The sequence below is a fragment of the Atractosteus spatula genome, chromosome 2 (assembly GCF_055471065.1).
Source record: "Atractosteus spatula isolate fAtrSpa1 chromosome 2, fAtrSpa1.hap1, whole genome shotgun sequence".
NCBI lineage: Eukaryota > Metazoa > Chordata > Actinopteri > Semionotiformes > Lepisosteidae > Atractosteus > Atractosteus spatula.
The window spans coordinates 33,087,786-33,103,829 of record NC_142707.1 but is presented as its reverse complement, the minus strand read 5'-3'; the positions used below and the strand labels follow the sequence as shown (position 1 = coordinate 33,103,829).

Below are 16,044 nucleotides of genomic sequence, written 5' to 3'. Positions count from 1 at the left end.
TGAATGTGCATTTTGAAATAAATGGTACTGAGTGGTATATAAATTGCAAATATCAAATACACTTGGTTTTCTCATCAGAGGCATTAAGGTTCATCAGTGGATTCATTTGACAGTTAGGAAAAACACAAAATGGAAGAAAATAGCTAGGTCTGCTTATTGATGAGTGAGTGGCATTAGAAAAAGTCACCATGCATTCAGTTTTAATGGCTGTGTGGGCATTCATGGCTTCTTCGTGTGCAAGAGTTCGCTTCCTTCCCGAGAGTGAACACCTCGTAAAGAGGAGATGCTTCACTTGGCCACACATGCGCTCATTCCACTAGTTTGGCACTTTTCAGACCCTGGCATTACCATTTGCCGATGGCAATTCCAGCTGCGTTTGGAACAGTCAGCTTTCTTTTTCGGTAAGGGGAAAACACTACTCAGCAGCTCATTTATGTTGTTTTCCCGTGTTCTTTTTATCCCTTTGAGCAGGGAACTCGAGCCAGGCTTCGTGGGGGACTGGGCTGGGAAACCAGCCTACGTCAGAGGCCTATGCAGAGAATAACCTTCCAGGCTGGGGACCCTTATTACATTAGCAAGAGGAAGAGGGATGAGTGGCTGGCCAAATGGAAGATGGAGGTGAGTAAGTCGCTCAACACCCTCTGTGAGAGATAATAGTAAGGGCCAGTTCAAACCCGAAATCAAAGCCCCGCGAAATAAGGGAAAACTACCAAAAGCGCATCACTCTTAAAAGCCAAGTGTATTTGATGGATCAGTTGATATCTCATGAAGGTACCATTTATTTGATTGACTGTTACCAGGTGTGTTGGCATGACATATGGTGTGGTTATTGATTGATTCGTCTTTCGGAGCCAGTATTTTTTGTCCCTTTTCTGAGGTCAAACCTCCATAATTTGGTGTTTTCTCCTTTTTCATTGTTTAATTGTGTGGCACAGGTGGAAAAGAGCATGAAAGATATGGCCTTTGGTTTTAAAGATCATTCTCAGTTTACAGCGGGAACAAGAGAGCTTGTTTTAAAGTGTTTTTTTTTTTGTTTCTCAGTCCTTGCTAAATTTAGCCACTGAGATTGTGGGCAAACTCTTCATTGCTGTAACTACTTATTTTTTCTAATTATATTTGGGATGTGTATCATTCTCTTGAAAAAAACTAGGAGATAAAGTGATGGAAACTGTTGTGTAATAAGGTGCAGTTCAAATCTATTGCTATTGTGTGATATGTACCTATATACAGATGATTGGTACAGCATATGTTATGAAAAAATAATTTCTCCTAAGTGTAAGGGTTTGTGGTTTTTAATTGTTTTAATCCTATGTGTTGGAAGACATTTTGAAGAAATCCACTGAAATAATAAAAGCAAAACCTTTGTGATTGAAGCAGGGCCTTCAACCTAGATCCTGTAGTAGTAACACATGAAAATGGCAGTTGCTTTCGTTTTGTCGTACAAGTAGTACCAATTTAGTATTTGTGTAGTAATTTAAAATAGGACACTGTTTTCCCATTGGATATTTCACCTGTAGTCATCTTAAATCTCATTTTTTAGTTTTTAAAACTTAAGCCATTACAAAAAGATCTTGGAAAATGTACAGATTTGAATATTAATATTAATATTCCAGTACAGATGATTTGCTTTTCATACAGGTTCAAAAAGATTCTTGTTTAAGAGGCATAATACCAGGTGGAAAGGTAATTGTCAGTATGATTAAGTTTGAAAAGGGTTTTGGGCTCTGGCTTCTTGATTATATCAGTTTTTGCAATTTATCATGCAGATACACTACTTCTGCAAGTACGATGGCCGCTTTGGTATTTGAGAAATACTCTTTTTTATACTACAAAGACTCTCAAGCTGGTTGAAGGCAGCAGTAATGATTTTTTGGAAGATGCAAGGTTTCAAAATGCGTGTTTCTCTCAGAATAATCTGACAATTTTTTGTACTTTGTAATCTTAGATTATGGTTAGGCCACCTAGGCATTTGAAGGAACAATGGTAATAGGAATCCATAAAACCAAACTGCACCTCTGTTGCTGCTCAAAACTTTTCACTTCAAATGCATACTTCATATACAGTAAAGCTTCTTAGCCTGGCATTTACATATACTGTACACATACTGTACTTATTTGTATGCCATGTATTGAGAAGGTAAAGAGCAATACATATCTGAAAAAGTGCTTCCTAAAGAAATCTGAGATCTCATATGCATTAATGCATCAATCTGCATTAACTGTAAATACTTTTATCTCAGATATCATAGCAACCCCCTGAACAGTTCTGCATTGATAATGCTTAACTACTATACCAGTTAAGTACACCCCATACACACCCTACTCAGCCTGACTGCTCTAATTAATTTAATACTGCAAACAAACCTTCAACATACTGTATGATGTTAGTTATAAAATTATATAGTTAGTTATATGTTTGGTGAAGCCAGAAATTTGTGTTGTTCACCTAGCTAAACCAAACATGTCTGTCTGTCTTTGTTCATTTTACCAATGACATGTTTCCGTGTAAAAGACATCACATTTTCCCTAGAACCCACTTCTTCAACTTCACTTGTTGAGTGCCTTCTGGGCTTTGGTTTTTATCATTCGTAACCGTAATGATTGTATAATTTGTAGTTGTGATTTCTGCATACATCTCCATTGAGTTCAAAAGAATATTGCTGGGACATCTCATTTACCAGCTGAAAAAATGTAACAGACAGCCATGTACTGTACATAACTATGAGTTGGTTGACCATGGGGCTGATATGTGAGAAGGACAAGCTCAGGTCTTGTTTTGAAATTAACAGATTTTGTGCATTTTTGACTGACAGACAGAATTAGCCAAAGGTGAGTCTAAGGACATTATAGTTTTTCTCTAACATTAATCATAAAGACCCAAACCATTTCATCTTGCATCAGCAGAGTTATTGATGACAAGATACTGCAACAGTAGTACAAGTACTAAGTGTCTATTGTTGGAGTAGATATTATTATTATTAATGTACAACAAATGAAGACTGGCAGTAAATTATATGTGGTACTGATAATTTAGTTTAGTTGTCTTTCCTGTGCTGTGTGCTGTGAAATTAAATATGTAGTATTTAATTTCAGGTGCAGCTTAACATAGTGATTACACGGAAAGTACCTTATGCCTTTGCATTTCGACATGTTGAGGCCCCCTTGCAGATTATCAAATGGTTAGATCTTTAAACACAGTCATCTTGGTTTGGCTGAACATGGTGTTTGAATGGGTAGTTGTAAATACTTTGTGGTCAGTAGTACTGACAGCAGGCTTCCCTACATTAAGACGCTGAATGTTTGCATGCACACACAGCCAAAATGTATTTGACTTCACTTTTGACTCTTAATATGATTTTAATTGCACACACAAATGGGTTTCAAAATAGCTGTGACAGGTGCAGTAGTTAATCCTGTGTGGGGCAGCTAATTCAGTTATTCTTAAAATGGAAATTTGTGAGCTCATAAGTGTAAATGAACTCTGTACATAAATATCTGCTCTGTGACAGTGGTTTTAAAAACATACAGTAAGAATGATTACAGAAAAAGGAGGATATTTGGTCCACCTAGCCTGTTTGGTAGCTCGTAGTCCATTGATCCAAGGATCTTATCCAGACATTTCTTGAAATAATAAAGGTATCAGCTTCAACCACATGGCTTCTAAAGAAAGCACAAAAACATATTAACCATAATGAATTGATTAATTGAACACAGCAGGTTCCAGCAAGACAGCAGCTCTGACCTGAACTGCGTTCCTTGAAAGCTGTGGGGAATGTCCTGTCATCCTCAGTCACCTGTATACATTTGTAATTATTTAGTGTCATATGCATGACTGAGCTTCAAAATATAATTGCACATATCTATTTTATTTAATAGTAACAGGATCCTCATGTATAGATACACCATAGATACATACGACTTTGAGCTGCTATTTTGCTGTTACTGTATGAAAATAAAAGTGATAAGTGTCTGGAAACACAGAGCTTATATTTGAATTAGCACATAATCAGAATTGCCATTACCACCTTCTGCCTTTAAACCTTTTGCTATATTGTAGTTAACTATGCCTTGTGAACTCTGAAGAACATGGGTGCTAACAATCCCATTTTCTGATTGAAAAATATTTGGAAATTGTGCTTGCCTTGTAGATTTATCTTCAATCAGCATAGCAGTACCCTTTCTGTATTTATAGCCTGTAGTCCTTGTTAAGCACAAAATAAAGTAAAAGGTGCCACAAGGGTTAAACTATTTTTCTTCAGCTATAGGCTCCAATAGGAAATGAACTATCTTCACTTCAGTGAGAGCAAAGAACAATAGAAAATGTCCTGAAAAGTGTTCATTAAGCGCAGCATGTCTGAGGTTTGCCTTTTTAGGCATTGTGTGATTTTATGAACGCTCACTACATGTCTGGCAGTCCCTGGTAACAACTCCATCAGGTTCTGTCAGGCACTGTGATACTGTATGTGAACATACAGTTTTTTGTACTTTTTTATAAGTTCAGTTTGGAATGGGATTTTTTTTTCAAAGCACATAAAAAAGCTCTGTCATTCTGATTGTACGTGATACCCCAAACATCTTACACAGCTCTTGACGAATGACGAATCAAAATGGAGCTGAGCTGATTTTTGTTTTTTCAGACGAGCAGCCTGGAGGTGAAAGGGATGCGTTGTAGTTTGTTACAGAACTTTGTTACAGGAAATGTAAAAGGTTTATTTTGGGAAAATTTCACTTTTTCGGAAAATACAAATGCATTGCTTATTACACTCCCAACTCACCGCAAAACAATTCTAAATGGCACTGATGATTCAGTACAAAGAAACAGAAAGGTATTGCATGAGAATGACCAGGCTTCTGCCCTGTGGTTTGATATCCTGTGTTGGATGTTGTCCAAGCTGACAAGACAGACATAGATTACAAAGATACGAGCTGCAGGCCAGCACGATTTTATGTCCTTTCCGTTTCTTGCCCTGAGAGTTATTGTTTCATATCGCACTTCAGCAGAAAACATAGCCATCTATTTTGTATTACGAGTGATGGAGCAGAGCCCACATGAAGACTTGGCTTTTTTCAGTTTAATTTAGGTCATCCAAAAAGATGACTCGAAAGATCACAGAATCCTCAAAAGCTTTTAAACAGCTCATGTGTTCCAAAGCAAGACAGAGTTTATAGTGCCTTAGCACAACCAAGTGGTCACAAAGAATAGAGGAATTTATTTATGTGATTTTTTTATAATAAGTATCCAGATAAAAACAGACACTCTGTGCTCTATAAATACTGCTGATACGTGTCCTAGAATCTAATGTAATTGTGTACAGTCTCATAAGCTGAAGTCTCATTTAAATGTTCTTCCATATAAATTAGCCTGAAATTGGAATGTCAGTCACTTAAAAGCAAAACAACCAGAGAATATCTAGGTCACACTTTGCTCAGAATTTCAACTACAAACATGTTGCAGAGCACAAAAGCATATTTCATTTTATATGTAATGTATATAATGGAATATACCACAAATGTTTGTCAAATTTCATAATTTGCCAAATTTACCTTTATAAGAATTGTAAGAAATAATAGTTAACAAAGTTGTCGCTGGATACAAAAGGAAATATCAGTCTTTCTGCTGTTTTTCCTTAAATGGACACAGAAGAAAGTTTTTCCTTCTAGTATAATCATTTTACGGTGGGTGGTCTTTTTTCCAAAATAAGCATTTCTGAATCCCAGTAATTGAGATAATGAGTATTCACCGAGATGTTAGGTTTGTGAGAAAACTAGAACCTAATTGCTCCGTATATACAGTATTTGTGTAATTTGCATACTGTTCATGAATAGTGTGATCTAAAGGTCTGTTCCTAGGGTGATTGCAGTTGGTTTGTCCTTCTCCTCAACCTTATGTTATGAATTTCAGTGCACTGCAATTACTACCTTTATGTTAATGTTAATTATTTTTGCTTCAGAAAAGTCTTCTGTTTTAGGTTCATAGGTGCAATTTTATGCTCCATTTTATGCTAGCCAGCCATCATTCTATTCTGCACATCACCTCACTTGTACACTGACCTGAGGAAATGAGTGATGTGTCTGCTCTGAGATGCTTGCTGTCTTGCTCCACAGATCCATCATGAAAAAGGCGGAGCTTTACTGCCAACTTGTCTTTCTAGGCAAACAGATGCCCCAGCTCCTTCCCAGGACTAGGGACTCCAGGCCTTCACTTTAGTCTTTGAAATCTAGGCTAAAGTGCTCACACCGAACATGTTGCCTGTGCCCTGTGGCAATTAAATTTGGAATAAGTGGTGAATGCCATAATAACTGTCTAAGCTGATGAGATTTAAGCACATCTAAAAGGTTTTTTTTTCCAAAAAGATCATTACAGTATTAATATTTGTTGTGTCCTCCGGGTCTTCGATATTAATAGTTTACTTTGGAAAAGCCTTCTTTGAGCACGTCCTGTGTATAAACACATGGGACAGCTAAGCTGCTTACTGATTTTCAAACAAAGTCTATCTCTTACACTTGATTCCTTCATTCTCTCCCTTCTCCCTCTGGTGACTTTCTTGCCAGAAGAGGTAGGTGGCCAACTTGGAAGCCTCTGCTTCCTAGTTTTAATTGTCACCCGACCAATTGTCTTCCATCATCAGTGTGTCAGGGGTCAGAGAACAGCTGGACATTCCCTATTGCATTCTGGGAAATGTAATGAAAACAAGAACTGCCATCTTGTGTTAACCTCCCTCCTTCTTAAAATGCATTGATCACCATGGTGTCTCTCCAGAAAGTATTCCAGTATGCAGTATTTGTAACAGTGCCCTGGGTTGTTTGTCACCTTGCAAGAGGATTTGAATGGCTGTCATTGAATTCACAAGCACTGTATAAAATGTTTAAAGGCAGAGATAAATTTATGAGAATAGGAGACACTCATTGTAGTAAATAATATGTTTAGATAGCATAGATAGTAAAAATTGATAAAGTAATGGAAATTCTGACTGCAGTTTTGTTGGATATAATAAAGCGATTGGGATTTTGCTCAGAAATATTTACGGAAATGTTTAATAAAATAGGGTTGTTCTTGGTTATTAATGTGTGCTACTTGTTATTCATATACTGAAAGACCGTTTTTTTTTCCTGTGGCTCATCTCAGTGGTTATTTTATGAAAAGCCACACAGAGTAAGTAAATCTTTTGCTATTTATGGAAGGGGTATGTAAGAAGCTGTTTCTGATTTTCTTTTATTTTTCTGCTATATACTCTTAATAGAAATGCAGTGAGAGATCTGTAAAAGACAGTGAAAAGTTAAGTAACATCTTATAAAGGATATTGAATGGTTAACAAAATGCTAACCTTTTTTTACTAGTAGACCATGGAAACTTGACACTTGTTTGTTCTGTAGTAGCCTGGCTGTAAAATGTGGTTGCAAAGTGGTTATCTGAACCTTTAGCATAGTAGGAGCTCTTTAAAGCAAAACTTCTGTAAGGTATTTGATGCTGGATAGCTTCTATACTTAGCAGAGATAAGATCTGTTGTAATCACAAGAAAATGTCCCCTGTAAAGGTTCCCTTTTGCACCATTGCTTAGCTATATAGCTCATTATTCCCACAGCAAAGTAATATACTTGCTGTATTTTCAAAAGTGGTACTGTATCTGCATGTTCATTCACGCAAATGGAGCCATGTTATAAAATGTTTTCCAAACTGAATTCTCCCCCAGAGTCTTTCTGCATTATAGAAAATAGTTCTAAAATAACAAAAAATGTGCTGGTTAAATAATTATAAAATACTTAAATGCTATACATACATACTGAGCATCAACACAAACTTGTCACTCTATGCATGAATGTTATTAGAAGAATAAAGCATACAGATTTAGCATATTGATGAAGTGTTTTTGGTGTGATTTTGATTAAATTGTTTATTCATGGCTGACTGTGATACACTTGAGTGAACTTGTTGCATAAGCACTAAATCTTCTCATTAGTGTGAGGGTTGATTGGGCACAGTTGATGAGCTGATTTAACCTGTTTAATGATAAGCCTGGTGAAAATCAAAAGAAGAATACACAGAAAAAAACCAATATGTCTCATTTATCAAAAGTCCAGACTAAGTTACCACAAGTAGATGTGCCAACAGTAAGTTAAGTGCTCTTTAGTGATGAATCAAGGTTTTCTGTAGGTCACGCTGATGGGCATCAACAAGACGCAGACTTTCAGAATGATACAATAATTGTTTTGTACAACAGACCAATCAATGGGTAGGTCAATGTTGAGTGGTTAATTGCAACATGACTGGCAAGGACACACTACGTGCCAGACTTCAGTACCATTGAACATGTGTGGGATGAGCCGGGGTGACATGTGGTATCTAAGGCTCAGAAGTCAGTGAACAGGCATATCTGTGTGCTTATGAAAGGAAAAGGATACAATCTTTCTCTCTCAAGACAACATCTGCATCCTTGTGCAACACATGAGTTCAGCATGAGTTGTAGATGTACAGTACAGCTTGAATTGTTTCCATTGATGGTCACAGATGCTACAAGTCTATGACTTTCACAGTAGAATTCTCCTAAAACCCTGCTGATGACAAATGCAGTCAGTATTTGAATTTAAGAAGAACAATTACAAATGGGAGGAGGCCGCTCGATCCATCCAGATCATTTGGTGGTTAGTAGCTAATTGGGTGTGCCATGTCTGTAAAATAAAATATTAGGACACCTGCTGTAAAAAAGGATTTTATATTATTTCCTAGTAAAACCTTTTTCATTTTGTTTCATCTGTAATTGATCATTTTTTTTCATCTCAATGTATATGAAATACATTTAAAGAGGTACTGTACTTACAGTATGTAATTAATTTTAATATAAGTTTATAAGGATACTATACATATGTTTGTGTGTGTTTACAGTACGTATCAGCATTGCATACGTACAGTATGTCTCTAAGTGTTCATATTTCATTAGAATTTAGCAATATGAAATTTAATATAAAGTTGTATGTTAAATTGTTTATTATGGGTTAATAACAGCCATGTTTCATTTAAGATTAGATGTGAACTAATATATTAGTAAGTGGCCCCTCTAAACAAGCATTAAGTGTAATTAAACAAAATGATGTGTACAAACCAGTGTGAGCCATTAAGCCCGACTTACTTGCTTGTTAGTAGATAATTGTTCCATGGATCTGATCCAGCAGTTACTTTAAAGTTGCAAAGGTATCAGCTTCAGCAACATGACTGGGTAGTTTGTTCCGTACTCTCATAACCAGTAAAGAAGTGTTCCCCAATCCTCAGTTTTAAATGTACTTCAGTGTACTTCCCACTTGTCTCCTCTGGCTTGTGTTAAACTGTTGATTTTGAAGAATTCCATTGGGTTGACTTTGTCAATACCTTTGAAGATTTTAAAAACTTATTAGGTCCCCTCATAGTCTTTTCTTTTCAAGACTAAAAAAGTTCAGTTCCCTTAGATAATTGATTTTAATACCATGTTGTGTACAGTTGAAATAATTCTGCTATTGTGCTGTGATGTAGTGAAAACATCTGATAACTTCCTTCTGACACCACAACTACAGCAACAGCTTTACCAGAAAGCTTGGGACAAGCTTGAAATTCTATTTCACTAAGGCCTTAACTGTGTTAACACACTTATTCTTTTTAGGTCTGTTGCTTGTTTAAGACTGACAGTGCAACAAATGTAAATCCGGACCACTCTGGTTTCTGTTGCATTCTTCTCATTCTTAGGAATGATGAAAGTGCTGATTCAAATCCTCTTTCCACAGCTGCACTTTTATTTCGAAGTAGTCAATATGTTGGACCTCAAGGGTCCTTCCTCTCATTGCCTCTGATGAGGGAACTTTAGTCTTGCAAAATACACAGTGCCATTGTAATAAGAGTAAGCCAAAAGAATAAGAAGAGTATGAACAAAGTGTGAATTAATTTAAAACGAGGAAAAGTGTGAAATTGATATTTTCTCTGAATTGTTATATTTTGATCTGGATATCTGGCATGCCTTGAGCATTGCAGTACAGATGAAGCTAAAAATAAAAGGGACAGCTGGTGAATTCAAGCAGTGGCCATGCAAACTTTCTACCATTTTTCTTCTTGAGCAAGATTTCAAGTCTCCTGTGAGTATAGACCTGAGAGAGGACTCTTGGTTGGATTTTTAGTTTAATTGTTAAGATCAGGACACCTACAGTAAAATCCTATCTTGTTCCTTCAGCTTGTAGAGACTCTAAATATGAGGGATATTGTGTGTTGATATTGGGAAATGAAGAAAATAAATATTAGAATCTATCTTTGTGTTACCTTTGCATTTACTATACCTGCCAAAATTTTGCCCGCCTGTATATTTCTTGCATAGCACCGCAGGTTAACCCAGTGTTTTCTCAGACTGGCTAAACTGTTCATAACCTGGTCATGCTGTATTTCCATGTGAGGAATCACTGTACAAAATGCAGTGGTGGGGTAGCAGGCAACTAGCAGAAAAGCCAACATCCACAGACCAGTTTAAGATTAAATCAACTCTTTCCTTGGGAACAAAATGTTTATTTTCTTGTAGAATGTAAAGTTTTGCCAGAACTTTTTAATTTTACTTTTCCAAATTGAAATACAACAGAAGAGTAAATGACAAAAACTCCTGATAGCCCCGAACGGCCTGGAAATAATTAAAGAGGTTGGATTTCATCTAATTTCCCTAGTTATAGTGCTGTGATATAAGTATAATTAAGTGGTTGAATGTCACCATTTCTGTATGAAGTCTTCAAAATTTGTTTGAAGGCTTGATTTGAGTTATTTCCTGTTTCCTGATTGAAGCAACTGGCAATGGAAGTATTTTGATTTTACTCAGTTATCCAGCACTCTGTATTACCTGTTTTTGTTTTGTATTATGGAATGATGACCAGAGAGAATAGCAATTTCAAGGGCAAGCACTAAACAGGAGTAGGCTGATCTAGATTGACTGAAAGCAATGACCAATGAAATGTGCAATATACGAATTATGAATATAAACAAATGGCTTTAGATGTATTCTGGGTAATAAAAGACTGAGAACATTTGTGATTTCTGAGGAGTGGAAAAAAAGTTACTGTTGCTTTTTGTCTTTTAAAAACATATAAAGACATTTTAGTTTTAGAATATTCAAGAAGGAGAAGAAATTAGAGAAGCGCTGTTTCTGTCATTATGTCATTTTCCAAGCTTATAGTCATAACCCCTATGCGGTTTTACATATTGTAAAATAATTAAAAACCAAAAACAACATTAATCTGTAATATGTGTGGCCTAGAGGTGGATTAATTGTGTGATACACGTTATGGACAATTCACATTGTTTTGGTGGTTTTGTTTTGGTCAGGCCCTATGCACAGTCAAGAGCCTCAGTTCATGACCATTAGGGAAATCGGAGGCCTTCAAATAAATCATTGCCAAGGCTGCACTTGGTCCAAGCAGCTGAAAGACTGAGTAAATTCTGTATGATGATATTCCTTGTGAAATAGGAGAAATCAAAGATTTCATTAATCACAGATCACTAGCATGTGTAACCTCATCAAAACGAATATTGACAGGTATTGATAAACAAAGCTGAAGAGATATGTATGCCTATATCAACTGCAACAACAATGAGATGGCAAGCATTGAATATTGTAACATGAACTTAATGTTACTGTTTTCACCAGTGGGTACAGTAGGTCCACTTTTAATGCACTTTAAAATATGTTCAGATACACCAACAGAATGGTTAAGAAAGAGAGGAGAAAATCTAATTTATGAAATTTGTGGATAGGTGGATATATAATCATTGTCATCATTTGCATCAATGGATGCTCTTTCATATAATTATGAAAATATACAGTAAAAAGATAGGAAGATTATTGGCCTACAGCACCACATAGCACACGTGCTTCAGTACATTTTGAAACATGTTAAATTTGCATTTTCTAGTTAGGACAACTGCATTCTTCAGTCTGGAACTGATTAGGTCCCTAATTACTGGCACATTTGCCTTGGGATCTGTTGAGAATCAAAATGGTTGACAACACGAAGAAGCAAGAAGAAAACCCATCTTCCCTAAACCCCAGGCTCTGCTCCTAGCAGATGGGAAAAAAAACATTAAGCCACATTTAATGTGAGCTAATCTATGTTCATCAAGATTGATTTCTGTGAAGAGTGGAGGACAGTGTCTTTGGTCTAACCAAGACTGCTCTGCTGTAACATTTCTTCCTCAAAAGAAAAACCAAAATTACCTTGGCTAATCTAGTAGTGCACTTTATGAAGACTGCCCTGATTTTTGTTGTCTTTTTATTTATTTAAATCTGCCACAATTAATCCAATTTGTTAGCATCCCACCTCTGCCAAGAACAATTTGACCACAAACTTGAAACTTCAAAATCAGATGCAAAGCAAAAGGAAATTTGAAACTTGTGAACGTTTATGTGTCTTATTTTCATAGATTGAAGCAAGCAAGCTGCACATTATTGAGTTTTGAAATGGAAAAGGAGTTACAGTACCTAAACCTATCAATTTATTTGGCTGCCACTTATCCAAAGAAACCTGCATAGGCCATAATTATTTCTTGGAGCAATAAAGGTAAAGCATCTTGCTAAGGTATCACCAACTATTGATCTCCAGTCAGGAGTCCAGAGCCCTTTCATGTGTGGTTAATTTTCGATGATGGCTTGAATATTAAAACTTTTAAGATGTCTACACCTAGGAGCTTTTCCAAGAAGTGAGACAGAATAAATGAACATTTTTAATCAAAAGATTATAGCCAGCTGTTCTCAAATCCTATAAAACGTTTCCTGTAAATTGTTTAAAACAAATGCAAGTGCCATCCCTGAAGCTGAGAAGGCTGGAATCAGATTCCCAAGTGGCGAAACAAGTTTCTTACCCAGGAGACACATTCTAAAGAAAAGGTTCTGCAAAGTTTAAACAGCCTCGTCTAGCATGCTCTGAGAAACCTGTGGACACTGCTGCCAAGAACGTTCTTAGAAAGAAATCAGATCTCAGTCAAATGGCTCTTAGGGAAACTTGTATTTTGGGATTTAGTATTGTTTTGCGAAATCACAACCTGTTTTGCAATTCCAGTGGCAGCAATCATTCTGAATACATTCACAGGATTCTTCCCAGAAATTTTCTAAAACTTTTATTTTTTAAATTATTTTATTTAGTTCACAACTTTTGTTTTCCATTGAATTTTCAGTTTTGACTATATTCAAAGAAAATAGAGATGAATGTGTTTCTATTTTAGTTGTGCTGAATGTAGCGTAGCTTCCCATATCATTTTCCATGCTAATTTTAGGATTTTTTTTATTCATGAAACATGGTAGATGTTACTAAGAAGCTAGTGTCATCAGCCTTAACCAACTATAATTGAAATGTAAAACAGGTGTAAAGGATTGTGAGAAAGCTCATATAAGCTCATTTGGCCTTCACTGAAGAGCTTCTGGTATTTGACTACTTATAAATCATGTATATTTTAATGCACCATTTCAAAGCTTTATAATCAATGTGCTCCTCTCCAATTTTTGGGGGTGATTGGATCTACCGTTCACCTACAGGGTGTTCTTACTTCCAGCTTTAGGAAGATCTTCCCGTGTCGTGTATAGTAGATGTTATGTACCTTATGAAACCCTGGTATCCATGTATTATAAACTATGATGGAAGTATTAGGCTTTATGAGTCAAATGAGTCACTTATTAAAAGTCAATGGGACGTGAAATGAGCTGAGAGTGACTGTACTGTGAAAGTATGGTGAAGAGTTTAAGGAGCAATGTGCTGTGAGGTTGTGCTCCATGATGCAAGGCCCATATTTTATATTTCCTCTTTCAGCATGTAGTAATATAGGGCAAGTGAGGACCTGCGAATGTACAGTAATTGAGAATTTTGGTTTGCTATTTGAATATTGTGTTATCGTAGGATGACCTGGTTGGGCCACATATTAATAGAGTAGTGAAATTCTAAGGACATTTGCTTTGGGGTCAAGAGCTTTTCATTACAATACCATTTGCTTGGACCATCAGAAAACAAACCAGATTTCTCATTCCTGATGTTGTCCCTTAGGTAATGGATATCTGAATGCTTAAGTAAAAGGAAATTAATTGCACGTGCATGTAGCAGTCTAGCTTATTATTTCTGTTTTCAGTATTTCTGTCTGTAAGAAAACTAAAAGTTGTGATACTGTAGGAATTCAGTTTTTGATCAAGAGACGTGAGGTTCATTTTCTTTTAAGAACCTAAGATCAGTTACAAATGATTGGAGGCCATTCTGTTCAACATGCTTTCTTCAGTAGCTAAGTGATGAAAAGGATTTAACCATTATTAGAGGGTATCAACTTGGGTAGTTTCAACAAAATGGCGGGGCAGACACACAAATTGGCTTGCTCCAGACACCCAAAGCCTTTTGCGTAAAGAAGTGCCTTTTGTTCTCAGGTATAAATTCATTTCTGCATAGTTTTCATTTGTGTCCTCTGGTTCATGTTTCACTGTTAATTCTGAAGAAGTTCATGAAGTTGGCTAAGTCTGCTTGAGGATTTTGAATGCTTAAATTGGGTCCACTCATAGTCTTCTCTGTTCAAGATGAAAAAGGTTCAGTTCTTTTAGGTGGTCAGTATATGTACACCTTCCTTTGAGCCCAGAAATTTATCTGGTTTCTCTTCTCTGAATTTTTTTTTTGTACCTTGATGACATACAGTACAGTACTGTATGAACTGTATGAAATACTGTACTTTTGATGCTTTCATAGTTAAATGATTAAAAGTAAACATATAGTATAAAGGTATATTACAAAAATCAAGTCTTCATTCTTTCATCTTCAATAGGACTTTTATGTTTTTTTTTAGTTCTAAGATTTCTCAAGATGCTATTCGATGAAAAAGTAGACAGCTATCTGAATGCTGTCTCAAAGCTGTGTTTGGCTGACATGAATTCCATTTTCAGTGTCACCTTTTTGTCACCTACTGTAGATGTTATGACATCTAGGATTATGATTGTGCTCCATGCAGGTTTCACTGTATGGGCTGATCTTTTATCTTTTTATTATCTTAACATTTGCAAAAAAAAAAGGGTTGCTGAGAGACAGATCTCTTCATTACTCTAGGCTGAGTTATGGTAATTTCCATGAACACACAACAAAAGTCTTCAGATTTGCAAGACCAGGGCCTTGAACAGTCATAAATGTATCCTGACTTCCATGGGTCAAATTTTAAAAATGTAACAAGACTAAAGTTAAATGTTGATTCTGGAAACATGCAGTGTGAAAGGTTTGCACTGGAGGTTAGCTTTACTAGCTTCACTATTTACATTTTAATACTGTTCCATGTTTATAGACTTTCTTAGCCCTTTTTATGCTACAAATTTGGACCGTCAATCTTTCCATGCACTTCAAGCCATAAGAGAACTTGGATCACTTGTGGAAATCAAAAACAAGTATTTAAACTTTTCAGTAAGTCAATGATTAAACTCGCTGTCTCAATAGGAAGGGAGCAGGCCAAACTTGAGTGAGGCAAAAAAGTATTATGTAGGCAGCACACAGTGTTTTCTGAGTTTTTAAAATGTAGTTTTGCAAGCATTTCTGATTGGAGGGTTCTAGGCTTCTATTCATTTTTTTGTGATGAGAACAAATCTAAATTGTTTTGTTTGGTATTCTCAATATCAGTTGGTATATACAATTAGAGAGTAGTGTTTTAAATAGCACACATTTAAAAACTGACACTGTACATACAGTACAGATTTGTTAGAATCCATAAACAGCATGTCCGAAGCCTCTTGCTCTTGTTTTTACTTTTGAGCCAAATAACATGCTTGCTTAACAGTTTGGGGTGTAAAAGTGCCTAGTGTTTGGCTATTCTCCCAAGATAGTATATAAATTGCACCAATCAGACTTGAATTATGTAAAAGAAGGTGGGGGCTTCCTTCCTTCATTTCCTAGAATTTTGTGATATTTCTTTTTCTAAGACAAATTTCAAAGAACCCTTTTGACAGGCTTGTCCCAGGTGTATAGCAGCTATATTTGCGGTTATTATTATTACATCTAGATTAGGTATACAGTCGTCTGTTGTGACTTGAGAAGTATTTAAAAAGAT

The 16,044-nt window shown here is 36.1% G+C and overlaps 1 protein-coding gene across 9 annotated transcripts in view; it reads left to right on the top strand.

Annotated features, from left to right (window-relative positions):
- LOC148839582 (DNA (cytosine-5)-methyltransferase 3A-like) overlaps positions 1-16,044 on the top strand; it is a 285,242-nt gene that overhangs the window by 185,479 nt on the left and 83,719 nt on the right. For 4 of the 9 annotated variants that reach the window (XM_088908872.1, XM_088908848.1, XM_088908861.1 and 1 more), the window contains exon 6: positions 469-618. The exons of 3 other annotated variants lie outside the window; for them this stretch is intronic. In XM_088908872.1, coding sequence (XP_088764998.1) covers positions 469-618 — 150 coding nt within the window. The remainder of the gene's footprint in view (positions 1-468; positions 619-16,044) is intronic. 2 more of the 9 variants (XM_088908852.1, XM_088908844.1) reach the window with 1 other exon arrangement.